Source organism: Pelmatolapia mariae, linkage group LG8 (genome assembly GCF_036321145.2).
Source record: "Pelmatolapia mariae isolate MD_Pm_ZW linkage group LG8, Pm_UMD_F_2, whole genome shotgun sequence".
In the NCBI taxonomy this organism is placed as follows: domain Eukaryota; kingdom Metazoa; phylum Chordata; class Actinopteri; order Cichliformes; family Cichlidae; genus Pelmatolapia; species Pelmatolapia mariae.
In genome coordinates this window covers 29,555,001-29,581,050 of record NC_086234.1, presented here as the reverse complement: position 1 = coordinate 29,581,050, position 26,050 = coordinate 29,555,001, and the positions used below count along the sequence as shown (strand labels likewise).

Here is a 26,050-nt window from a genome sequence, read left to right as displayed (position 1 = left end):
ATCCTCCCCCTCCACCAAACTTTATACTTGCCACAGTGCAGTCAGACAAGTACAGACTCAACAATTGCATTGCCAGAGAGATGTGATTCATCACTCCAGCGAACACGTCTCCACTCCTCTAAAGTTCATGGGTGATATACTAGTCTGACACTTTGCATTGTGCTTGGTGAGACTGGGATACAGATGCTCAGCCATGGAAACCATTCCATGAAGCTCTCTAGGCACTGTTCCTTAATGCTCTTGAACATGAAGACTAGAGGTCTGTAGCGATTGACTGATACTGTGACTTTACACGTCCAGCCACTTTGTGGTAGAGTTGAAGAGAGAGAATTTCACGAGTGGACTTGTTGAACAGTATCACAGTATGATGCTGGACTTCCTTAAACTCCTAAGATCGACCCAGTGTTTGTAGAAGCAGTCTGCATGCCTAGCTGCTTGATTGGTATACACCTGAATTCAATGACTTGGAGGGAAGATTGAATACTTTTGGCAATTTAGTGTATGTTGGAGTTAAAACTGACTAGTGACTGCAACATAAATCTAAAACTAGTAGCTCTTCTTTTGTTTTTCTTTTCTTTTCATTCAGGGGAGTGATATATTTTAAAGCTCTGCGAAGAGAATGAAACATCACAGTGAAACTTGTGCTGCAGCTGCAGGGACGTGGATGCTGTATTGGTCCACCATGGTAGAAAGAGAGCTAAACGTAAAAGCGAAGCTCTTGATTTTAGAAGGAACGAGATTGCAGATGCAAGTGGTGGGAATAAGCTTTGTCTGAAGGGTGGCTTGCATGTCCCTTAGAGAGGAACTCAGGCTTTTCGGAGCGGCTCAGAGTAGAGCCGCTATTTCTCCACATCAAAAGGAGACAGTTGAGGTGGTTGTGCATCTGACAAGGATGGGTACCTCTTTGGTGAGGTATTCTGGGCATGTCCCACTGAGAGGAGGCCCCGGGGCAGAACCAGGACATGGTGAAGAGAGTTTATCTCTTGGCTGGCCTGGGAACGTCTTGTGTTTCCCCGGACAAGCTGGAGGAGGTGGCTGGGGAGAGGGAGGTCTGGGCTTCTCTGCTTAGGCTGCTACCTGGCCCCAAGTAGCCGGGAGAAGATCGATGGATGGATGGATGGATGGATAGTTTATTTGCTAATGGAACGTAATATTTGCAGGTCACAGTGATGCACAAGGCAAAAATAAAACAATATGACATCAGACATGAAATCTGGTTTGTAGAGGCAGGTTAGTTAGGTTTGGCGAAGTGTTCATTGTTTTAGGTGTGCAGGCATTTTTAAACACACCTCATTAGAGGGTGCTCCAAATGCTGGGCGTTGCCATTTAATTGTTTGATAAAACACTACAGCACTGGAGGAAACAATTATTTTAAAAGAAATGAGCTTATTCTCTCCAGTTAACCCCTTAAGTCTTTTGCAATTTTTTTGCAATTTCCTCTTTTAAAAAGAAAATATAGTCAGTAACAGCAGTTCTTGTAATTGTGTTAAGAGGAGGACACAATGGAAGACAAAAGTTACATTTCACGCAAGAGGATGTTTCATTTTCTTTCATTTTCTTTTTTCTGCACTTTTTGTAAAGTTAATAAATAAAAACTCTCCTCAGGATCAGTTTACATAAGCATCCTCAAACTGATGTTAGTTGCATTCTTTTTGCCTGCTGCTAATCATTATATGGTATGCAAATGTACATACATTCACATTTTGCGTTTTAACACCATCTCTGTTCATGTCCCCAAGTCTTCTCCCAGCCAATTATCAGCAAAGCCAAACCTCAGCTGTTAAAGACCCACTTCTTGCCCTTGATGGAGAAACTCAAAAAAGTAAGTCTCACCTTTATTATAATATACTGCCTGGAAGTGGTGCAACTCATTTAACAGAATATAAAACTAGGTCACATTCACTGCTTGTTGTCTTTTCTAACACTTTCTTGATTTTTTAAAATGAAATTTAATTACCTACATATATTTCTTAACTAAATATCTATTAGTATGTTTTTAAAATGGAGAAAGTGCCCTATGCAAACACTCCTACTACTTAATAAAATAGTCACAAAGATTAAAGCACACAGTGCTGCTTAATATAGAAAAATCTATTACTGTATTCTTTAGAAAGCAGCTGTTGTGCTGATGGATGAAGAACATAGCAAGGCAGAGGGGAGGGGTGAGATGTCAGAGACAGAGCTCCTCATCATGGACCAATTTACTATCCTGGTCAGAGACCTGTACGCCTTCTACCCTCTCCTCATACGATTCGTTGACTACAACAGGTACAGTGTTGTGACTGAACAAGTGACCTTCAGCTCATTGAGTGGAGTGAATTTAGACCATCTAATACAGAAGCTTAGTCACTAAGACGAAGCTGCAGTTTTGGAAAAAGAATGATTGGTTTCAGCATGTCACTAACTGTTTTGATATACTGACAGGGCCAGATGGCTTAAAGAGTCCAATCCAGAGGCAGAGGAGCTGTTCCGAATGGTGGCTGAGGTTTTTATCTTCTGGGCCAAGTCTCACGTAAGAAAATTACTGCAACATATCTATCCATCCCATAGGGCAGGGTTGGGGACCTCCAGGCCTCGAGGGCCGGTGTCCTGCGGGTTTTAGATATCACCCTGGGCCAACACACCTGAATCAACTGAGTTCATTGCTGGGACTCTGGAGAACTTCAAGACATGTTGAGGAGGTCATTTAGCCATTTAAACCAGCTGTGTTGGATCAAGGACACATCTAAAAGCTGCAGGACACCGGCCCTCGAGGCCTGGAGATGGACACCCCTGCCATAGGGCGCCAATCTGACACGGCTAACACAGCGAGTAGACAATCATTCACACTCACATTTACACCTGTGATAAGTTTAGAATCACCAGGTAACCTAAACCCACTAACTGCATGTCTTTGTACTGTAGGAGGAAACCAGAGTATGCAAACATAGGAAGGCAACAGTGCTAACCACCGGGCTGCTCATAAAAACATATAACTGAAAATGTCCCTAAGAGGGTCAGCTGGGATTGATCTTTATATCGCTGATTTATTAAACCTGAAATAACTAATATTACATTTTCAAGCTAAAACAGAAGAGAAGAGCAGCTATCTATCTATTGACATTGCAGTTAAGCATTTACCACAATCTGTCGAAACTGAAGAAAACTAAGCTAGCAGTCTTTGCTTTGGCTTTAAACCATAACAGTCGATGCAAGTGTAAGAGGAATTATTTTTCTACATGTTGAATCGTGGACGGGAGGTTTGTTATAATGTGAAACATTTAGGTGAGTATACTGATTGCAGATAAGCTACCCATGTGCACTTTGATGAAGGTGATCTTCTGACTATGGTGGACAAAGATGGCATCATGGACACTGTGGCCAAACAGGTGGCCAATTAAAGTGGCCAACATACCTTTTTTTATTTGCTTATTTATCACATGTAAACTTCAGGCACATTTTGATGAAACCTAAAATACAGTACAGTACAATGCAAAACACTACAGTACAATAAATAGTTATTTTCAATGGTGTGATACTTGTTTAGTTCCTTTCTACTCAGTTCAGCACTCAAAGTGCTTTCTATTATACAATGCAGTATAGCCCAGTACAATAGAATGCAGTACCATGGATAATGGATCAATATAGTACAGCACAGTCTAACAAAATGCAGTACAGTGCAGTACACTCAGCTGTACCTTCTGAAGCCAATGACTATCTCTTTAGTATTACTTACAATCAGAAGTAGAAGATTTCTTCAAGATTCTACAAATTATATATATGTGTTCTGTGCGCCTCCTCCTGCCAACAGCAATTATCCAAATATTTATGATGACTGTATGACCCGGCGTTGTACTGAAAGTCTGAGGTATACAAGGTGAGCAGGAATGCTGGCAGCATCATTCCTTGCGGAGCTCCTGCACTGCACAACACCATATTAGACTGAGCACTGCCCAGTCTCACATACTGTGGCCTGTCTGTGAGGTATTCAGTAATCCATGAGGACATGTTTACTGACATTTCCTGTAGTTTCTCCCTCAATAGCAGTGGCTGGATGATGTTACATGCACTTGAGAAATCCAAACAGGTGATCCTTACCTTAAATCGGTGTATCAGTCAGTTGTCCCATTACTTTTGAGTCTCTGAAAATTAGGACTAGTGGATCAAATTTGATGTAATTCCTAAAAATGTGTATTAATTTGCAATAATTTGATTAACCATTGAATTAAAGCTGAAGGTCTACACTTCAATTAGATCTTGACTGTAAAATCCAGTTTGGTGGAGAAAAATGACAAAAGATGCTTAACTGTACACCATCAATCGTGATCTATGTGTTCTTCAGTTTGAAAACAACTGATGGAGAGTTTACCTAAAAAGATGAGTAATGAGTTAAAAGCTTAACCCAACTTATTGTTAGACTAAAGCGTTTAGCAGTGATTTTATACTTTTATTAAAGTTTCCAGGAAAAACACCATCAAAGCTACTTTTATGCTAATTCACTGGATAGAAAGCTATATGATGCACTATATTACTGCTGCTGGCATCTGACATCAGTAGAGTCACATTATAAATTAGGAAGTGTGTCATCAATGACAGGAGCTCACTTGAAAACAAGGATGGAAAAGGCCCTTCATGTAATTAAATATATAAATGTTGCTGTCTGCAAGTTGCAAGCATAGCTCACATGGTGGGGGTGGAGCAAGTCTAACAAGGTATTCACACCCATGAATACCTTGTTAGACCCATGAATTTTTTCATACCTTGACTCAAGGTGACTCACATGGTTAACAGTGGGTCACTGACCCCAGGACCACAATCCCAATAGGTATTAAATACCTGGGACTCTCATCAGCTTTTTTAGAACTGAAGAAGCCTCTTAGTGAGAAGTAAAATGTCTTTACAAACCAAAAATATTGTCCAGTTGCCTTCTTTTCAAAGACAGTACAACACATAATACAACTGTGCTTTAATTTAAGAAAGTCCTGTTTTCTGTCTACAGAACTTCAAGAGAGAAGAGCAGAACTTTGTGGTCCAGAATGAAATTAACAACATGTCCTTCCTCATCACTGACACCAAGTGCAAGATGTCAAAGGTACAGACACATAGATGCTGGACACATTTGAGGACAAGTGCATACCAGTGACCTTATTTTACAATTAAATTAAATGCATTAATTAAAACTATTTAATAGGTCTAACAGTGTAAAGTTATGCCTGATTAATGTTTGACTTTGCCACAGGGAATAGTTTCAGACCAGGAGAGGAAGAAGATGAAGAGAAAAGGTGATCGATACTCGATGCAGACAAGTTTGATTGTTGCTACTCTAAAGCGCCTGCTGCCCGTGGGACTCAACATTTGTGCTCCAGGAGAACAAGAGCTTATCGCACTGGCTAAGAACCGCTTCACTCAGGTAGCATAGTGGTGCTAACAGATTACAGAAAGAACTGTTTCATTATAAAAATAGATATGATTCATTTAAGTGTTTCTGTGTCACACCTTTAGGCAGTCAAATCACAGTGACTGCCTAAAGGCGCTTTATACTGTGATGACCCTACAATGATACAAAGAAAACAGATAAAACCCAACAATCACACCACCCCCCTTTAAACAAGCGCTTTGGTGCCAGTGGGAGGGAAAAACCTTTGGCAGGACCAAGCTCAGGGAGGTGCGGTATCTACCATGACTGGTTGGGGTGAGGTGTACGACAATAACAATAAATTATTTGCAGTATTGGTATTCCTGAGGTAAACCTTTAGTAACAGCAAAATAACTCTGCCTTAGCTTTGTAAAATTTTCAGCTAAAAAGTACAATTTTACATGAAGGCTAAATTTCTGAATAAATATTTTTGCTCATGACATCTTTGATAGCATTTTGTAGGTCACAGAATAGCTGTTGTTTGATCGAAGTTAATAATTCTTTTGCAGAAAGACACAGAGGACGAAGTTCGAGAGGTCATCAGGAACAACCTACATTTACAAGGAAAGGTAAGAATAGAATCAGGCTTGTGACTGTCACAAGTTACTTAAAGTGTACTTACACATTACGCCTCTGGGCTTAGATTTTGTGTCAGGTTGTTGTCAGTTTATCTTATTCTTGTGAAAGTAATATCAAAGGACTGGTTTAAGAGAAATTCTTCAAATTTGGCACAAACATCTACTTTGACACAAGGATGAAGTGATTCGATTTTGATGGTCGGTGGGCAAACTCGCAACATTTAAAGTCAAGTATTCAGATTCAGTTTAAATTTCACACAAATCTAGAGTAAGAGGACCTAAATGAACGGATGAACCTTTATGTCCATAAGATAAATAAGGCTACTTCACAGTGATATCATAGGTTTTCCGAAAGATATAGAATAGGAAATTCAATCTGTCAACAAGGGATTGAAGGAACTCTATCACTCCACATAGCCCCTCTCCCACTAACATCACTAAACTCGTCTGTACAGGAGAGTACAGGCTGTATCAAAAAGAATCATTCGATTTCAAAGTGCTTTAATTCTGCAGCCATTCACCCGAAACAATTGCATTACAACAGCAGTGGCTGCAGTGACTACAGTGAAGTATGGGATGAAGTATTTCATTGATTATTCATAAACATCGAACATTTTGTATGTAAAACTTTATATTCAGTTATGTATTTTAAATTTAGTGTAAGCTTAAAATACAGCCTTTTGAAAGTGTATGATTTATTTTTGATACACTGTATATTCCAGAGTCATATGTGAAGCCATCTGCTCGACAGCTAAAGCTTCACCCACACTGGGTCAGGAAACAGGACAATGATCCCAAACACACCAGCAGGAAAAAGAACTGAATCTGAAGTTATAGAGTGACTGAAATGCTGAAAGCAGCAGGACCTTAAGAGTGCTGTGAATAAATGAATGGCTTCAAACCTAAATCAACTGAAGCAACGTTATAAACAAGGGTGGGCCAAAATTCTTCCACAATGATTTAAAGACTTATAAAGTCATACAAAAAACAACCAATTCAAGTTATTGCCAGCAAGGTAGTTATACAAGCTACTGAATCATGAGCTTTACATGTGCTGTTTCTGTGTTTTGGCTTTTGTTTTGTTAAAGTCGAGACAGATGTAAACGAGATGGTAGATGTTGGTTCGTACTATATATTTATATATTCACAAAGGTGCTTAGCCTTGTGAATAGGCCAATAGAGTCATGCATTTCCTCTGTGTGTCTTACAAAGTCAGAGGACCCAGCAATTCGTTGGCAGATGGCTCTGTACAGAGACCTCCCAAACCACTATGAGGATACTACTGACCCAGAGAAGACTGTGGAGAGAATCCTGGATATTGGTCATGTCCTCTTCCACCTGGAGCAGGTCTATATATTCAAGTTTGAGTTGATTTTGTGCATTTTTGTGCCGACGTAGAGAGTATAGCTTTAAGGTACCCCACGGTCCTCTTAAACTAGCTGATTGGTCTTTATTAAAGCTGACCACATACTTCTCCAGGATAATATGGCTTCCAGATGGTAAGGTACACCAACATAAATATCCAGTATACTGAGTGGTTCAGTTTGTGTCTTCAGGTGGAGCATCCTCAGCGCAGTAAGAAGGCTGTGTGGCACAAACTGCTTTCAAAACAGAGGAAGAGAGCTGTGGTCGCTTGCTTCAGGATGGCACCACTCTATAACCTGCCAAGGTATGTTCTCACACACACACACACACACACACACACACACGCACACACCACACACACACACACGCACACACACACACACACACGCACACACCACACACACACACACACACACACACACACACACACACACACACATAAAATGAACTTTATTATTTCCCCACCCTCATCTACAGCCACACCTCGGGCTAGTGAGGAAAGATTGTGGATATATGTTGCACCTACAGTGCAGCCCTTTAAGAAGATGGGTAGATAAACAGTTGTTAGTCATCCATGTATCTCTCTCATACTAGGCACCGGGCTGTAAACTTGTTCCTGCAGGGCTACGAAAAGTCCTGGATCGAGACAGAGGAGCACTACTTTGAAGATAAACTCATAGAAGACCTCGCTGTAAGTTCATTTCATTTAAAAAAAATAAAACAAGTGGAATTCTTCTACCTATTCTGGAATTTGTACTTGTTTTAAAGGCAAATTATGCGGTAATTTCTTCAGTGTATAGCAGAGTTTTAGCACTTTGTGATTCTGTGCTGATTTCAGAAACCAGGTGAACAGGAGCCATCTGAGGAAGAGGAGGGGCAGAAACACAAACACATAGATCCCCTGCATCAGCTCATCCAGCTGTTCAGCAGAACAGCCCTAACAGAAAAATGGTGTGTATTTTACACACTACCTGTTAAAAGTCCCAATATTTCTAGTTATTTGTTGCAGTTCAAGTCATTAAAGTCCAATGAATAGCTTGAAATGGTACAAAGGTAAGTGGTGAGCTGCCAGAGGTTAGGTTACCCCAAACTGAAAAATAATGTACATTTCAGAATTATACCAAAAAACATGGGTTAACAATTCAAAGCTGTTCTGCAGCAGTGGAGGTTGATCAAGCCTTGAAAGCTGGTGCTACTAATTCCTACAGCTGTTCCAACTTGGACTACCTCCAACCCCCTGCTTCTGCATAAAGCAGTGTTGAACACACTATGGTGCCCTACCCTCGTGAGCATCAGTTAAACAGTACTGTACTGCAGAAAGTAGTGTGTTGCTACAAAAATGGTGAGAAAAGACCATTAACAGTGGAAGCGAGACAGACCATCATAACACTTAAAAATGTGGGTCTGTCCTGACAAAGAAAGTCAAAGAGTCAGTGAGTGCAGTTTCCTTCACCATCAAACGCACTGAGAAACAAACTGTGACAGGAAGAGGTCTGCAGACCCAAAGACACGACTGAATCAGAGGACAAGTTTCTGAGAGTTAACAGCTTGTGTGATAGTCGGCTCACAGGACAACAGCTTCAAGCACAGCTATCTCAAAGAGCTTCATGATGTCGTCACCTGAAATGGTTTCATTTCACAGGTGAGCCTGTCAGGGTTCATTGGTGGAGTTTCTTGCCTTCTTAATGGGGTTGGGACCATCAGGTGTGTTGTGCAGAAGTCAGGTTGGTACACAGCTGACAGCCCTGTTTGACAACTGCATTAATTTATAATATGGCAAGAACCAATGCGGTAAGTAAAGAGAAACGACAGCCCATCAGTCAGTCTGGAAAATTGCTAAAACTCTGAATGTGCAGTCACAAAAAAATACCATGACAAAACTGGCTCACATGAGGACACCCCAGGAAAGGAAGGCCAAGAGTCACCTCTGCTGCTGAGGATTAATTCATCCGAGTCACCAGCCTCAGAAATCACAAGTTAACGGCAGCTCAGATTAGAGCCCAGATAGATGCCACACAGAGCTCCAGTAGCAGACACATCTCTGCATGTTCAGAGGAGACTGTGTGAATCAGGCCTTTATGGTCAATCAGCTGCTGAGAAACCACGACTAAGGAAAAGCAACAAGCAGAAGAGATTTGTTTGATCCAAGAAACACAAGGATGGACATTACCAGTGGAAATCTGTGCTGTGGTCTGATGAGTCCAAATCTGAGATCTTTGGCTCCACCCACCGTGTCTTTGTGCGACGAGGAAAAGGTGAACGATGGTCTGTACATGCATGGTTCCCACTGTGAAGCATGGAGGAGGAGGGGTGATGGTGTGGGAGTGCTTTGGTGGTGACACCATTGCTGGGATTTTTTAAAATTGAAGGCACACTGAACCAGCATGGCTGTCACAGCATCCTGCAGCGACATGCCATCCCATCATTTATTCTTCAACAGCCCAAACACACCTCCAGGCTGTGTGAGGGCTGTTTGACCAAGAAGGAGAGTGATGGAGTGCTGCACCAGACAGTCTGGCCTCCACAGTCACCTGACCTTAACCCAATGGAGATGGTTTGGGATGAGATGGAGCGCAGAGTGAAGTGCTCAGCATCTCTGGGAACTCCAAGACTTTTGGAAAACCATTTCTGGTGACGACCTCATGAAACTCATAGAGAGAATGCCAAGAGTGTGCAAAGCAGTAATCAAAGCAAAGGGTAGATATTTCAAAGTATCTAAAATATAAAACATGTAAATATTCATAAAAATAATGAAAAACTATAAAATGAGAAGATGTCATTTCAGTCAGTGGTGCACCAAAATGATTTTCCTTAATACAGCTATAATTGTGCTAACTTTTGTGAATGTGTTTGTTTTTGCAGTAAACTGGATGAGGATAATCTCTACATGGCCTACGCAGACATCATGGCTAAGGTATCTGTTGCTGAGTACCAACTCTAAACACTTTTGAATTGAAACTCACATAGCTGGCTTAGCATAGACGGTAAAAAACCTGTTATTGTTCTGTGTGCTGTTTATGTCATAGACCAGGGCTGATGCTTTTGGGCTGATGGATTACTTGAAGGGCGCTGTACTGCCTAATCAAATCACTTATTGCAACTGGCACCTCCCCGACCTTCAGTGTAGAATAGTTTAGTGTGGCCTGAAAAGCTAAGAGAGGAAAAAGAAATTAAAAACAGATGCACCAAACTGTGGCAAATTAACCAAATGTTAGCAGCTGCACTGTTAACAGTAGCAGTTACTAGTAACTAGTCTTCTGGATGGTAGAGTTGTTGTTGGTTTAGGACACTGCTTATATATCACTGCTTAGTGATTGCTGTCCGAATTGGGTCTGCTGGGTATATTTCTTCGGACACTTCATGCTGTCAAGGCCGGGAGACCGGTACGTGGGAGTGAATATAAGTGCAGACACAATACAGAGCGGAAATAAGATTTCACAAGTTTTACTGAAATCACAGAATAAACTATGGTGAGACATGAGTGCGTGGCAGGGACATCTCTGACGAGGAGTCTTGCAGGGGGCTCTGGAGGCGGGTAGCCGTCTGAGTGTTGAATGAGTGAGTTGGGTTCCAGCCTTGTATTCTAGTAATCCAGAGGAAGCAGCAGGCAGGAGGACAGGCAGGTGAGAGCAGTGAGTAATTTAAGTCAAGAGAAGCAAGTTGCAGAATGAAGCTGGGATGTGACTGTGGAGACCAGCGTCCAGAGGAAGGAGTAAGGTGGTGACTTGATGAGATTGCTAAAGGCACAAAAGAGATCAAGTACTTGGCATGAACAAAGAAACGAACTGGTGAAGAACTGATGGCAACACTGGTTTTAAATACTGTCTTGCTGAGTGCCACAGATGGAAAACAGGTGGAGAAGTGTAGGTGCTGAACCAGGGCTCCACCCCAAAGGGCAGATGCAGAGCGCAAGGCCAGGACAGAAAACCACTGAACACTCACCTGGATCATGACATATATAAACACAAAGAATGGTGTCTTTAGCTTTAGGACCAACCAGGTTCCCCAAAATAAAATAAAAAAAACTGTTTGTGGTGAACAGTGTTGGGTAAGTTACTTTAAATTAGTAACTTAGTTACATTACTAGTTACTTCTCTAAAAAAGTAACTCAGTTACTTCAAGTTACTCGTTACTTTCAAAGTAACTAGTTACTAGGGAAAGTAACTTTGGTTTTACTCAGAATTCTCTTGTTAATGTGTTGCTTCCGTAACTGGATACCCAGCAAGATTGCCAGTCTTCTAGCTTGCTTAGGGGAGACCGGGGATAGTTGTAACATTTTTGACATTTCTGTCTGTAGCTTGGAGCTCTTTTAAGGTAGTGGATTCAAAATTTAATGCAAAGTATTTACATGTCTCTGCTATTTGGTAGTACAGCTATCTTCTGTGCAGCACAATTACTCATTGCATGGTATGGTCTCAAACACAAACAGTGAAATGTTACAATTAACCCCATAGTCTGGGTTAGTTGTAACATATCTTGGGGTGAAATGTAACACAATGAAATAAGGGTACTGACAAAACATTAACATGTAATCTTTTTTATTCAACACATGAATGCACTTAGAGCCATTTATGTAGCTGTGTGTCTGTGACAGAATGCAGAAATCTAGCTTTTGAACATATTCCAACCCCCCAAAAAAGACAAATTATGGAATTTTCTGCAACTGAATATTTCATTAATTTTGGTTGGTCTTCCTTGAGTTTGGCCTTATTGGCTCAAGGGGCATTGTAACCTACAACTCTTGCACCAACTTTTGAACATAACAATGAAGCTGAAAAAATGTAGTTGTGCACCAGCATCATTCCATTACTTTTTTTCATGGCTGACCTTGGTGTGGTTTGCAAAGTGCTTCAGAAAGATGAGGAAATCTGTTTCTTGCACCCATCCTGATTTATTTCCACTACCAATACTTCCTACTGGTCCATCTCTGACAAAGTGGTCTGCATAATGTATGCGTGGGAACACAAACAGTGGAGGAATTGTGTTGCCAATGGCATTAACCGCATATACAAAGGTGACCAGTGAACCTCTCTCTGCTGATGTCGTTGCCCCAACTTGTTTAATATAAGTTAAAGTAATAGTGTGGTAAGTTGTAACATTTGCATTATTGTTACAACTAACCCAGACTGTTGCTGTTACAACTGACCCAGACTCCTATAGCCATGAACTAGCTAACGTTACAGCCAACGGCTAAAACAAGAGCACTAAAGACCTACACAGAATATATCCCCATAGACATACAAATAACATAATTTAAGTTTGATGAGTTTAACTGCAAAGCAGATAATGCTATTAGAAATTGAAATAAAGTAAAAAAAAACTTACTAACCAACTAACCAAACTAAATGTGCTGATTTTTCACATGTGATAGAAGAACTGAATTGGGCATGTACAGGATGAATCACATCATTTGAAACTTAGCTCTGATTGGAGAAATTGGAAGTGTTACAACTGACCCACGTTACAACTATCCCCGGTCTCCCCTACTTGCCACAAGTGCACTGTGCCACCTACCAATAGAAAGGAAAAAATAATGTGCACATTTCCACGAGAGAAATCCCACGCCTGGACCGTCGTTGACCGCCGCCATGATTCTAGCCTGCTTTTTACATCCAACACAAAAACTGCAGTCGTGGTGGTTTCGATTGTACTCAGAACTCGGAAATTCTGCCTTCTGAATAGGAAGATGTAGGTAACACCAGACTGCAGATGAGCTGCATACAGAGCTGGACTGGGACAAAAAAATCATCCCGGGCATTTTGACTAGAGACCGGCCCGCCATTATAGGAAAAATCATAAAGCCTTTGAATGAAAACAAACACTGTTGTGACAGTGATGTACACTGTTCTGATGGTATATATGTATCAATCTATCAATTGTTTGTTGTAAGATTCAGATAATTATTTAATAAAAGCTAGACATTTTAAATGAGAATAATAAAGAAAAGTATTTCTTTGTGCCCCCCTTTCCCTGTTAATGCCCTACCTGGCCCCCTGGCAAAACTTTGCTAGACCCGCCCCTGCACAGTTACCAGCCGTCAGCTACATAGAAAAGGATCCTGGTGTTATTTGTCTCTCAGAAACAGTTTATAACTTCAACTCATTCATGTCACCTAAAAGGTAAACCTGTTTCTCCATCACCTGTTCAGCTCTGATGATTCAGTAAGGACATCTCCTGGTTTCATCTTCATGTTTCCCTCTCACCAGATAACCAAACCGATATCATGACCAGCAGCTTTACAGCTGTGGCTCCAGCAAACATCAGCTGATACTAGAAATTAATATTAAATAAATTCTAACAACAGCTGATCAAGCTTAAACGTGCTGCTGTTGTTTAGCACAACATCCGCTGGTTTCCTCTTTCTGGCGCAAAGTGGGCGATAAACAAACAAGAGAGAAAAGCCGATCAGCTGATCATTGATCAGTTTCGTGATTGAAGTAGAAACGGGAGAGAATGAGAGAAGAAGAGGCAGCTGTGCAGCTCCAGCTTTGTGTCCTTTTCATTCTAGCTGAAGTCCGGGACAAACTGTTCCTTTTCACCTCAATACGAAACGCGTAATATTTTCTCTGAATACCAGACGATTCTGTTTTTTAGGGGACGGTTGGAAACTCTAATAATTAACCGTATGAACAAAATAAAGTTCAACATCAGTAACATAGCACCCACCCAGCTGTATAGAAACTCCGTCATGCTAGCTAGCACGCAGTACGAAAATGTCAGCATAACGAAAATAAACTGCACCTAAACTTGGTTTATATCTGACCCAGATAGACTGCAGGTCATAGCTTCTTACCTGAAGTTCAGTTCACCTGACACTCAGACCGGCGGCCGCTTCGGGTCTCTCCTCTTGCCTCCCTTTTCCCTCATCCACCTGCTGGCCTCCACCACTTGCTAATGTTACTGAATCTGTGGAAGCTCCATGATAGCCACCACACGAAGTAACGAATAACGAGCCTATCTAAATCCCAGTAACGAGTAACGCGTTCCTGATTTTGGCATAATAACTAGTTACGTGCTCGTTACCACAATAATAACGTAGTTACTGTAACGCGTTACTTAATAACGCATTAGTCCCTACACTGGTGGTGAACACCTACACATCGAATAAAGAATTAAAGCATCTGAGACTCAATCATGCACACTTTGCCTGGCAAAGATTCTTTATATATTTTTTATTTTACTTTACTTAAAATTTTATACTGTATTTTGTCTTTTTCAGTTTTGTATTGCAGTTTATATACTCCTCAAAAAATTAAAGGAAAAACATGCACTCTCAATGGAAAGAAAATCATGGTATACTGATATCGTATCTATTGACATATATCTATACTGATAATGGACTGAGTAATGTTTTACACATGAAAGGATGTCACATTGTTTGATGGAAATAAAAATGATCAATCTACAAAGTCAAAGACATCCCAGAAATCAAGGTGGAAAAAAATATCATGTACACTAGTCCATTTTGATTAAATGTCATTGTCGCAATTCAAAATGGTACTGAGTAGTTTGCATGGCAGCCACATGTTTGTATGCCCACCTGACAGACATGCTCCTAATGAGAAGACGGATGGTGTCCTGGGGGATCTCCTGCCAGATCCGGACCAGGGTATCACTGAACTTCTGGAAAAGTTGAGGTGCAACCTGGTGATGTAGAATGGACTAAAACATGTCCTAGAGGTGTTTTATTGGATCTATGTCAGCCGAGCATGGGGGGCAGTTAGTGGTATCAGGCATTGTCATTCCGCAGGAACTGCATGCATACTCGAGCCACATGAGGCCAGGCATTGTCAGGCACCAGGAGGAACCCAGGATCCAACGCATCACCATAGGGTCTGACAATGAGTCCAAGGACTTCATCCCATTACTTAATGGCAGTCAGGGTGCCATTACCTAGTCTGTTAGAGGTCTGTGCGTCTGTCCATGGATATGCCTCCCCGAGACCAGTCATACTGAATGATGTTACAGGCAGCATAATGTTCTCCACAGCTTCTCTAGACCCTTTCACATCTGTCACATGTGCTCAGGGTGAACCTGCTATCATCTGTGAAAAGCATAGGGCACCAGTGGTGGACCATTCTGGTATTCTATGGCAAATGCCAGACAGTGTCTACAGTGCTGGGCAGTCAGCAGAGGGCTGACAAGAGGAAGCTATGTCCCCAGGCCACCATCATAAAGTCGTTTGTTGATTGTTGATCAGAGACATTCATGTCAGTGGCCTCTCAATTTACCGGTTGATCTACCCTCACCTATAGCCACGAGCTGTGGGTAGTGACCGAAAGAACGAGATCGCGAATACAAGCGGTGGAAATGAGCTTCCTCCGAAGGGTGGCTGGCCTCTCACTTAGAGATAGGGTGAGAAGTTCAGCCATTCGGAAGGGGCTCAGAGTAGAGCCGCTGCTCCTCCACATCGAAAGGACCCAGTTGAGCTGGTTCGGGCATCTGACAAGGATGCCTCCTGGGTGCCTCCTGCGTGAGGTTTTCCGGGCATGTCCCACCGGGAGGAGGCCCCGGGACAGACCCAGGACACGCTGGAGAGATTATATCTCTCGGCTGGCCTGGGAACGCCTTGGTGTTTCCCCGGACAAGCTGGAGGAGGTGGCTGGGGAGAGGGAGGTCTGGGCTTCTCTGCTTGGGCTGCTGCCACCGCGACCTGGCCCCGGATAAGCGGAAGAAAATGGATGGATGGATGGATGGGCCTGCTGGAGGTCATGTTGTAGGGCTCTGGCAAGTTTCATCCTGTTCATCTTTGCACAAAGCAGCAGATACCGGCCCTCCCCATCATTCGTAACATCTGGTTTAAAAAAACAAAGATGGTGACATCAGTTTGATGCCTCAGTGCTTTGGAACTTCCCGTCGCTGATGTGGCTATATCTATCCTAAGTAAACAGTCTGTAGTTTGTATGCTTTTTTTCACCTTTCTCCCTTCCTTCAGAGTTGCCATGATGAAGAGGATGACGATGGAGAAGTGAAGAGTTTTGAAGTAGGTGATCAATTGGTCTTGAATCCTCCATTAGTCTCCTCGAGTTTTTAGCAGTTTCATTTTTAGATGGTCTGCAATGATATGTGTCACCTTTCTAACAAAGGAAAAAGAGATGGAGAAGCAGAAGCTGTTGTATCAGCAGGCTCGGCTGCACGACCGTGGCGCTGCTGAGATGGTGCTCCAAACCATCAGTGCTAGCAAAGGTAAGTCTTGCCTATCGCCCCCTACTCTTTACTGTAACTCAGTGGTGGCAAATATATTATGGCCCTTGTGATAGAACCAGGCTGTCCAATGCCTATGCCTGCTTACTCATTGATGTGTTAAAAGTAATTTGTTCTGGATATGACTGTTTGGGAGCCTTCTCGATTTTTCAGTTGATTTTTTTCTGTACTTCTCACATCATAACAATATGTGAACTGTAACCGATAATAATCAGGATGTGTTCATACCTCTCTGACATTCTGGTTTAAAAATATGCTGTGCAAGAAAATATTAGTAAAATAATAAAAGTTTTTGTTTGTGTTAGAATTCAACTGTGCCTTGTTATAAACAAATTTAAAAAGCTAACAAATGCTAGTGGTAGTCATTTCAAGTGGGTGTTCCTCTCCTCCAGGTGAGATGGGTCCCATGGTGGCATCTACTCTGAAACTGGGCATAGCTATTCTCAATGGTGGGAACTCAACCGTACAGCAGGTAATGCTTCGCTACTTCACTGTTATTTATATTGACTGCTGGATTATAGCTATATTAGCTATTTTCAAATGTTATTTATACAAAGCATATTCAAAGTAACTGGCACAAGTGTGAAATATAATGCATCTATTCCACTGAAATATAAAATTTTTCTCATAGATTTTTACCTCTCAGCTGTAAAAGGTTTTGTCATCACCCTGGGTGGACAGGCAACGTGGACACCTACGTTTGTGAATGCGACAACTTGAGAACGATGCAACATAGAATTTTGAAATTGACACCATGGGTGTATCTATTAAAGATATCAGATGAGTTCAAATCTCAGTAACCATGGCTTCAAGGTCAGGGTTCAGAGGTCAAATTTTATGAAAATCTTGAGAATGCAGCGACGTAAGGGCTGAAATTGATACCATGGTGTACTGCAACACACCTTTGTGTTATGTTGCCCAGCAAGACACACAGTGTTTTAAGATGCCCCCCGAACCCACTGCACCACCCCTCCCCCGCAGCTGAGGCACAGTCCACGGTCCACCGCATAGCCCTACAAATTCCCCTGGAGAGAAAATCAGCCACGACTGTGTGGGCCCTGGCCTGTGGATCACCTTGAACTTATAAGGCTGGCAAGCCAGATACGACTGGGTGATCTAGTCATTGACATCTTTCATGTGGTGGAGCCACTGCAGCGGGGCACGATCTGAACAGAGGGTAATTGGGCATCCCAGGAGGTAATAACATAGAGAGTCCACCACCCACTGGATCGCCAGGCACTGCCATGCTCTACCTGGTTTCTTGTTCTGAGAGTTTCCAACTGATGTAGACAACGAGATGGTCGACCCCTCTTACTTGCTGGGATGAAACAGCCCCCAACCCTCTGCTCAACGTGTCCGTCTGCAGAACACAAGGGAAGAAAAAGTCCGGCATGTCAGAGCCTTTTCTTTACCTTACACTGTCTGGCACTGCTCCGTCCACTGAACAAGATCTGGTTCACCCTTTTAGGAGAGATCAGTCAAGGGACTGGTGACCTCCGCAAATGTTGAGATGAACCAACGATAGTAACCAGCCAGCCCCAGCAACCGCTTCACCTCCTTTTTGGCCCCGAGATGCGGGCAACTTGCAGTGGTTGTAGTTTTCTCCGTTTGAGAATGCACCTGCCTGCCTCCCAGGTGGTACCCCAGATACTGTACCTCCCTCTGTCCAACCGCACACTTCTTCATGTTGGCCGTGTGCCCTGCCTGCCTCAGGGACTCCAGGGCTGCAGGCCACCTGCTGCATATGATTCAATGTCACCATGGTTGGTCCATGGATCCATGGATGATCATCCAGCTAGGCAGTGGCGTATGCAGCATGTGGACACAGCACCCTGTCTGTGAAGTGCTGGAAAGTGGCTGGGGCTCTGAACAAGCCAAATGGAAGTGTGACCATTTGGTACAATCTGGATGGACTGGAGAAGGCCATTTTTTTGTCCAGAGACAAGTCTGCCAGTAGCTCTTGATTAAATCCAGCATAATGATAAAACGAGCAGTACCTAATCAGCGGGCACTCCCAGTGGACATGTCCCAGCCGCAACTCCAGCACTCCTGCCCCGACAAATGTGCTGCTCTCGTTGAGGGAAGCAAGACAACCCACACAGGGAGAAGCGTCATTACATGTTGGTGTCATTACATGTTGGTGTCATTAAATGTTGGTGTCATTACATGTTGGTGTCATTAAATGTTGGCAGCCAGTGCACTACAGCTGCTGGCTACAGTGGGACCTCACGGGGCCTCCTCCGGGCCCGGACAAGCCGACTTGCTCCCAGCTGCAGCTGCCACACCAGCTCCTGCGGTCCCAGGTGATCCTCAGCCAGCATCACATGAAAATGGACCCCATTCCACTTTTCCCACTGCGAGCCCCCTCGTGAACTTCTCCAATGTTAGCATATTCAGCAGCCTTTCCCCTTCATTGGGCCGGTCTGCAGGCTACTGCCTTATGGAGCCACCTGGTGTGGGCAAATGGCCAATCCCTCAGCTCCATCCAGAACCAATAGGAGTGGTCTTAGGGTGGTGAGGCAGGTCTAGGATCACTTAATGGACATCAGGAAAGTAGGTTTTTGCTACAACCAGAAGTGCTGCCATCTGGGCCTCCCTGATGATCTCCAACTCTGTTGGCCAGCCTCCCGTCGCACTGCCTTCTAAACCAACTGCGCCACCCCTCCCCTGCAACTGAGCCATAGACCCCACCCTTCCACACAGATCTACTAAAAATCTCATACGAGTCTGAAAGTCTTGTGAATGTGATAATTTGAGAAGTAAGTGATCCAGGACTTTGACACTGATAACATAGGAGTAGTAAAAATCCCGGACAAATTGGAATCTCAGTGTCCTTGACCTCAAAGTTAGAAGTCAGAGATCAAGTTTTTGGAAAACCTTGCGAATCCGATAACTTGAGAAGAAGGGGATGTAGGATTTTGAAATGCGTACTGTAGGTGTATCTACTAGGACGCTGAGGGGCACCACCACCAGTATTTTTATTTTAATGACAGATGTAGACTGTTTTTTGTCAAATCTGAGTAAACTCCAGTATCTTATTGTGCTTTCACTGTGTCATCTTTAACAGAAAATGTTAGATTATCTGAAGGACAAGAAGGACGTGGGCTTCTTTCAGAGTCTGGCTGGTCTCATGCAGTCATGCAGGTATAAATAAGATTTCCTATTTCAGGGCTGAAGCAAGTATTTGTTGTCATGATGTAGAGGGCCTAACTCTTTGTTGGGTTATGTGAAAAAAAGAGAGATGTGATAAAAGTAGTTTTCCATGCACCAAGACATCTCCACTGCCTTGTATACTGCGTTATGCCATCTTGAGCAGGAGTGAAGATATGTAAGGATACTCTTTCTAACTTGTAAACCTTCAGCTCTCACTGCCTTAGCAGAGAAGAAAACATGATTCCATTTTGCACATTACCTGTTGAAGTTACTGCACTTTGGCAGACCATTCAGGTCCCTGTAATCATGAACAAACAGATTTAGGAACTGCTTCTGTTCCAGAACCATACTAGATACTGCCCAGCAAAACAGTAGTTACCTTTGCATTACAAGTACATGCTTCACTCTACCGTAGTGCAGTAATTCATATTGTATTAAATTCTAGTTATTGTGTTCTCTTGTACTGTTGTGTGTTATATTTTATATCATTATTTCTGTTATATTTGCCAGCACCTTCTGCAAATTTGGTTGTATTTTGTGCAATGTTATTAATCTAATCTAATCTAGCGGGCAACTTTGTGTGAGTTTTGTAAGTTTTGTAAGTTTTTCAAGGAAATGGCAAACTGTACAAACTCTTTTAGCAGGGTTTAAATTATTGTTGTTTCTCTGAAAATATCATCACCATTGATCCAGCAATGAATTTTAGTACAATTTTGCACTGAATAGTTTAAAATTCAGACAACAATATGTACAATATTTCAATAATTTAATTGGCTCTTAAGCATTTTGAGCCCCAATCGCATGGGGACGATTGGGGCTCAAGAGTTGGGAGTTCGCCTTGTAATCGGAAGGTTGCCGGTTCGAGCCCCGGCTTGGACAGTCTCGGTCGTTGTGTGCTTGGGTAAGATACTTCACCCGTTGCCTACTGGTGGTGGTCAGAGGGCCTGGTGGCGCCAGTGTCCGGCAGCCTCGCCTCTGTCAGTGCGCCCCAGGGTGGCTGTGGCTACAATGTAGCTTACAATCACCAGTGTGTGAATGGGTGGATGACTGAATGTAGTGTAAAGCGCTTTGGGGTCCTTAGGGACTAGTAAAGCACTATGGAAATAGAGGCCATTTACCGATTCAGCTAACAAAGAAGCTTTGTAATAGTAAAAGACCATCACAATAAAGAAGATATCAAGAGCTCAATGCTTATTTATATGTTGAGGTTGTTGTCATTTTGGCTACAAAAGTTTTACTTGGTCCTATTTGCTGACAGTATTCCTAGAAAGGTAGTAAAAGGCAAAGTTGTAGCAGAGAAAAAAAGCCACCAAACAACTCAAATAAACCAGATGTCAATTTAGGAAGAGTGTATGTCACCCTGACTGAGCAAATGTACAGACCATACACACATAAAGGAGAGGGACAATGGGGCATTCAAGACAACAATGAAATAGAAACATTGAAAACCACATGAGAGACCAATATTCAACATAAACCAGGAATAAAACTGCTGGTCAGAGACTTGCACAGGCAAAGAAAATATGTGATAAATCCACGGAAAAAGAAAACACTCATCAAACAAGGGCAAGGCAAAAACATGAACAGAGCAGAAATGTGATGGATGTAGTGATTCACACTATATTTGTCTTTGTTTTAGTGTTCTGGATCTAAATGCATTTGAGAGGCAAAATAAAGCAGAGGGACTGGGAATGGTGACAGAGGAAGGATCAGGTAAGATTCCCCATGTTTATACCTTTTGGGCTAATTTTGAAAAAATACAGAAACGAAAACCAAAATTTATGAAACATCTCTGGAGTTTGACGACCTTAACTTTCTACTTATTGAAAGCATAGAGGATGTTAATATTAAAATACTTAACTTATCTAGGTCTAGTTAAAATATTTAATTAACCTAAAGATGGTCAGTTTGAAGCTGTTTTTAAAACAACACAATCTTCTGAAATAACCTTCAACACTGTAGAAACATTAAGATTGTCGAGAGCCACCATTTATTTTCACATTGCTCGTTATAATCAATAAAAAGGTTTTTTGTTTTTTTCCTGTGTAAATGAGGTGGTAATTCAGTGTTGCTGGTTCGCGTGCATTATCAAGTATGATTTTCTGATGTACAAGCGTGCTGATGATTTGTCTTGTACATCTCTTGTTTGTAAACATTACAAAGACTTTTCAAACCATAAAAATATGTCACCACTCTTCCCAACTCCATGAAAAAAGTACAGTATTCCTCTTAGTTTGATTAGTAGTATAGTATAGTACAGTGCTCCTATCCCTGAAGACTACGTTAAGAAATGATAAGAAAGCTAGATTTCAGGCTACGTTGAAGACTAAAAGTCATACCAAATGTTGACTTTCAAAATGATTAACACTGTACAAACTGTTTTTGCCTGTCTTTGTCCCTCAGGACTTTTACATAGTACTGTAAATGCATATCATTGATGACAAAAGCAAATAAAAAAGGTTCTGGTGGTATATTTTTATATATTTTAGGTTTTCTTTTAATACATATTTTTTTTATTCCACATTGACGAAAAAAGAGCTCTTTTCCCTATATGTAATCTTTTCCTTTGTTTCTTACTTTCTTTCTTACTTTCTTTCTCTGTTTCTTTCTTCCCCCTGTTTTCCTGTTCTTATTTTGGTTTACTGCACTTTCTTTCCTCCCTCAGTCATCACTCATGAGCGTGGTAATTATGCCTTCTGCCATTTTCTTGTGTGTTGGTTGGCCTCTCTCGCTCTCGCTCTCTCTCACACACACACACACATGCACGCACGCACACACACATGTTGTGTCAGTTCTGTCCAGGTCCTGAGTGTGGACCTCTAAGGATGTCCTCGACCTGCTCAGTGCTTGAAGCAACTTTTTTTGCTTCAACTATTCTAGAGGTAGCCAGTTATTACCAAAGTCTTCTTGGTGCTTTTTATAATACCTCTGGGTCTGTAACTGATCTTTGCAGAAGATCTGTATTGAAGATATATAAATACTACTCCCCTTGTAATTTTAAGGTAAAATGTATCTTGTCATTCTTTTTAACAATAAGCAAACTCATTATGATACTTTGATGACGAGTTTTAGAATTAAAAAATAAATAAATAAATTTAAAAATAAAAGAAAATCAAGACAAGGCGGAAGTGGTGGAATCAGTCTTCCTGCCACAACCTGCTGACCTATGGCTCCCCCTCATGATTTGTACAGTGTCTGGCACATTGTGAAAATTAGAAAATGACTAGTAGTCCCCCCAGCACAGCACACCTCCATCTGCCACCCACACCCCCGAATCTTACAGTTAAACTTATGTCAGCTGATTGTTGTGTCTCAGTACTGGAGATTGTATCGTGCTGGTTGTTAATTGTTGTGAATTGTACAACTCCCCTCTGTGTTCTCAGCCACAATTTCTGTCTGTTTCTGGCGTTCAGGGCTGCAATGAATAGATTGAATATGTCTAACCAGATACCAAATAAAATTGCAGACTAGACCTCTATTAAAGTTGCACACATTAAGATTTTAGAATAAGGTATTGTACCTCTAATGAAAGGTGTCACGGGTCATCATAAACCTACAGACTGTTATCAGTAATTTAACACTATGCTGCTGCTTTCAGCTCAACATGTGTTAAAGCATCGTTCAGCTCCCTGCTTTGGTCTGCAGCTTTCCAGTTTGGGTTTTAAACATTAACATTCACCAGGTCACCCGGCAATTAGGGATAGGGTTAATTTAATTTTAGACACATGGTAAACAAACCTTTCAATTCTCTTACATGTTTTTTTCACCTCACAGTTCTGATATAATATTTTAAAAAGGTTACATGTATATAGTTGTTAAAAAGAAAGTACGCCCCCTTTGAATGCAAAGATCATAATTGTCCTTATCAGGTTCTAAAATGATTAAATGCAACCTCAGATGAACAACACGTAACATATTGAATGATGTCATTTATTTAACACACTGTAAGACAAAATGCAGAAGCAGCGTGTGATTATTGGATCTGCAATAACTGACAAGAAATAACCAGAAAAGTCCAGCCATGGCATTTCAATCAGAATGGATTCTGGACTTTGACTGGGCCATTGCAAAACCTTGATAGTTTTGTTTTTTAGCTGTTCTCTTGTAGATTTGCTAATGTACTTTACTCATTAACCCTTTGCATTGGCCCTGTTTGGGCTGTCGAACAGAAGGCCTCCCAAATATTTGACTCGAGAATAGTGGTATACAGAGGAGTTCATGTTGTCTGCAAGGTGCGCTGGTCCTGTGGCTGCTAAACAAGCCCCTTCACCACTGTGCCTATAGTAGTTGGTATGAAGCGTTTGTGTCGATATGTTGTTTGGTTTCGCCAGATGTACATTATGGACTGACATCTCCAGTTTGGCCTTGCATGTCTTAAAAACATTCGGCCTCATTTACAACAGTGTGTATTCGGAAATCAGTGATTCATGAATTTTTTGTGCCTGAATTTGTTTGTACTATATGAACATCCACTCCTTAAAATATTGGCAACTATTTTGAGCATTTCCCACTTGCAAATAGTCTCTGTCACCACTGTTTCCACTGATGTTTTCTCTTTGGACTGTGTTAATACAGATATGAAAGCTCCCAACAAACAAACTGCCAAAACTTCAGCATTTGTAGTCATATTTGACAATGATCAGTTAATAAATTACACTGCCTTAGCAGCACCTGGCTGCTAATTACCCTTAATCCTAAAGATGCTCTTAGTTCTAACATAAATTTACTGTGGTGTATCACATCGTTGAAAAGCTGAGTTTGACTTCTCTAGCCAAAACCAGGCCTTACTACTGTCACACCTGTTTCCAATCAAGAAATCACATAAATAAGACCTCCCTGACAAAGTAGAGTACACCAAAAGATCCTCAAAACCAGATATCATGCTGCCATCCAAGGAAATTTAGGAACAGGTGACAAAAAAGTAATTGAGATCTCTCAGTCTGGAAAAGGAAAAGCCATTTCTTAAACCTGTAGGACTCGAACGAACCACAGTGAGAGCCATTATCGACAGATAGCGAAAACAAGGAACAATGGCAAACCTTCTCAGGAGTGACCAGCCAACCAAAGTTAACCCAAGACCGCAGCAACAACTCATCTAAGAGGTGACAAAGACCCCAGAACAACATCCAAAGAACTGTAGGCTTCATTTGCCTCAGTTTGTGTTCATGACTCCATCATAAGAAAGAGACTGGGCAAAAATGGCCTGCATGGTAGAGTTCCAAGACAAAAACCACTGCTGGTAAAAGGAACATAAAGGCTTGTCTCAGTTTCGCCTGAAAACATCTTGATGATTCCCAAGACCTTTGGGAAAATAGTCTGGGGACTGACTGATGAGACAAAAGTTGAACTTTTTAGAAGGTGTGTGTCCCGTTAGATCTGGTGTAAAAGTAACACAGCATTTCACAAAAGAAAGTCATACCAACAGTAAAATATGGTGATGGTAGTGTGATGTTCCAGGGCTGTTTTGCTGCCTCAGGACGGAAGACTTGCTGTGTAAATGGAACCATGAATTCTGTTGTCTACCAAAACATCCTGAAGGAGAATGTCCGGACATATGTTTGTGTCCCCAAGCTGAAGTGCACTTGGGTTCTGCAGCATGACAATGATCCAAAATACACCAGCAAGTCCACCTCTTAATACTTACAAAGTGGCTTAATGAAAGTCCTGAGCTGAATTCCACTGAGATGCTGTGGCTCATTGCCAGTTTGATAATCTGAAACATCTAAATGTGAAAAACATATAAAAAATAGGAGCTCAAGAAGGGGGCAGTTCTTCACACCACTGTATATCCGTGATCTCATTCTTATAGTCACTACCCATAGCTCATGATCATAGGTGAGGGTAGGGATGTAGATCGACCAGTAAGTTCACAAAAGAAATGTAGACCGGCTGGGCAAACTCCCACTCACTCTGAAATATCCGTAGGAGGATGAAGAGCTGGTCCAGTGTTCCACGACCAGTACGAAAACAGCACTGTTCCTCCTGTATCCGAGGTTTGACTAATTAATTAACTTTCCACTACACCACTGTAGACCTTCCCAGAGAGGCTGAGGAGTGTGATCCCCCTGTGGTTGAAGTACACACTCTAGCCCACCTTCTTAAAGCCCCCAGAGGCACATCTGCAGATTTCCATGCAATGCGTCAACCAGGACAACTCAGGGCCTTTAGGAATTTAGGATTCCTAACCACTTTGAGGCAGTCTTTTTCCATGGCCTCACTGAACTCCTCCCACACATAAGATTTTGCTTCATCTATCACCCGAGCACAAAAACAGCTGAAAGGTATGTGGCTCTGCTGGTACCTGTCAGCTGCTTCCAAAGTCCCTAAGGCTACACAAGCCCTGTAGGACTTCTTC

General features: G+C 41.9%; 1 protein-coding gene across 6 annotated transcripts in view; it reads left to right on the top strand.

Moving 5' to 3' along the window:
- The window catches only part of LOC134632897 (ryanodine receptor 2-like), a 274,812-nt gene that overhangs the window by 194,586 nt on the left and 54,176 nt on the right, over positions 1 to 26,050 (top strand). For 4 of the 6 annotated variants that reach the window (XM_063481763.1, XM_063481765.1, XM_063481764.1 and 1 more), the window contains exons 73-89: positions 1,740 to 1,822; positions 2,111 to 2,268; positions 2,425 to 2,512; positions 4,979 to 5,071; positions 5,219 to 5,389; positions 5,905 to 5,964; positions 7,186 to 7,320; positions 7,530 to 7,642; positions 7,933 to 8,029; positions 8,177 to 8,289; positions 10,201 to 10,252; positions 16,274 to 16,321; positions 16,425 to 16,524; positions 16,935 to 17,014; positions 19,610 to 19,686; positions 21,335 to 21,408; positions 22,361 to 22,378. In XM_063481763.1, coding sequence (XP_063337833.1) covers positions 1,740 to 1,822; positions 2,111 to 2,268; positions 2,425 to 2,512; positions 4,979 to 5,071; positions 5,219 to 5,389; positions 5,905 to 5,964; positions 7,186 to 7,320; positions 7,530 to 7,642; positions 7,933 to 8,029; positions 8,177 to 8,289; positions 10,201 to 10,252; positions 16,274 to 16,321; positions 16,425 to 16,524; positions 16,935 to 17,014; positions 19,610 to 19,686; positions 21,335 to 21,408; positions 22,361 to 22,378 — 1,560 coding nt within the window. The remainder of the gene's footprint in view (positions 1 to 1,739; positions 1,823 to 2,110; positions 2,269 to 2,424; positions 2,513 to 4,978; positions 5,072 to 5,218; positions 5,390 to 5,904; positions 5,965 to 7,185; positions 7,321 to 7,529; positions 7,643 to 7,932; positions 8,030 to 8,176; positions 8,290 to 10,200; positions 10,253 to 16,273; positions 16,322 to 16,424; positions 16,525 to 16,934; positions 17,015 to 19,609; positions 19,687 to 21,334; positions 21,409 to 22,360; positions 22,379 to 26,050) is intronic. The other 2 variants (XM_063481767.1, XM_063481766.1) reach the window with 1 other exon arrangement.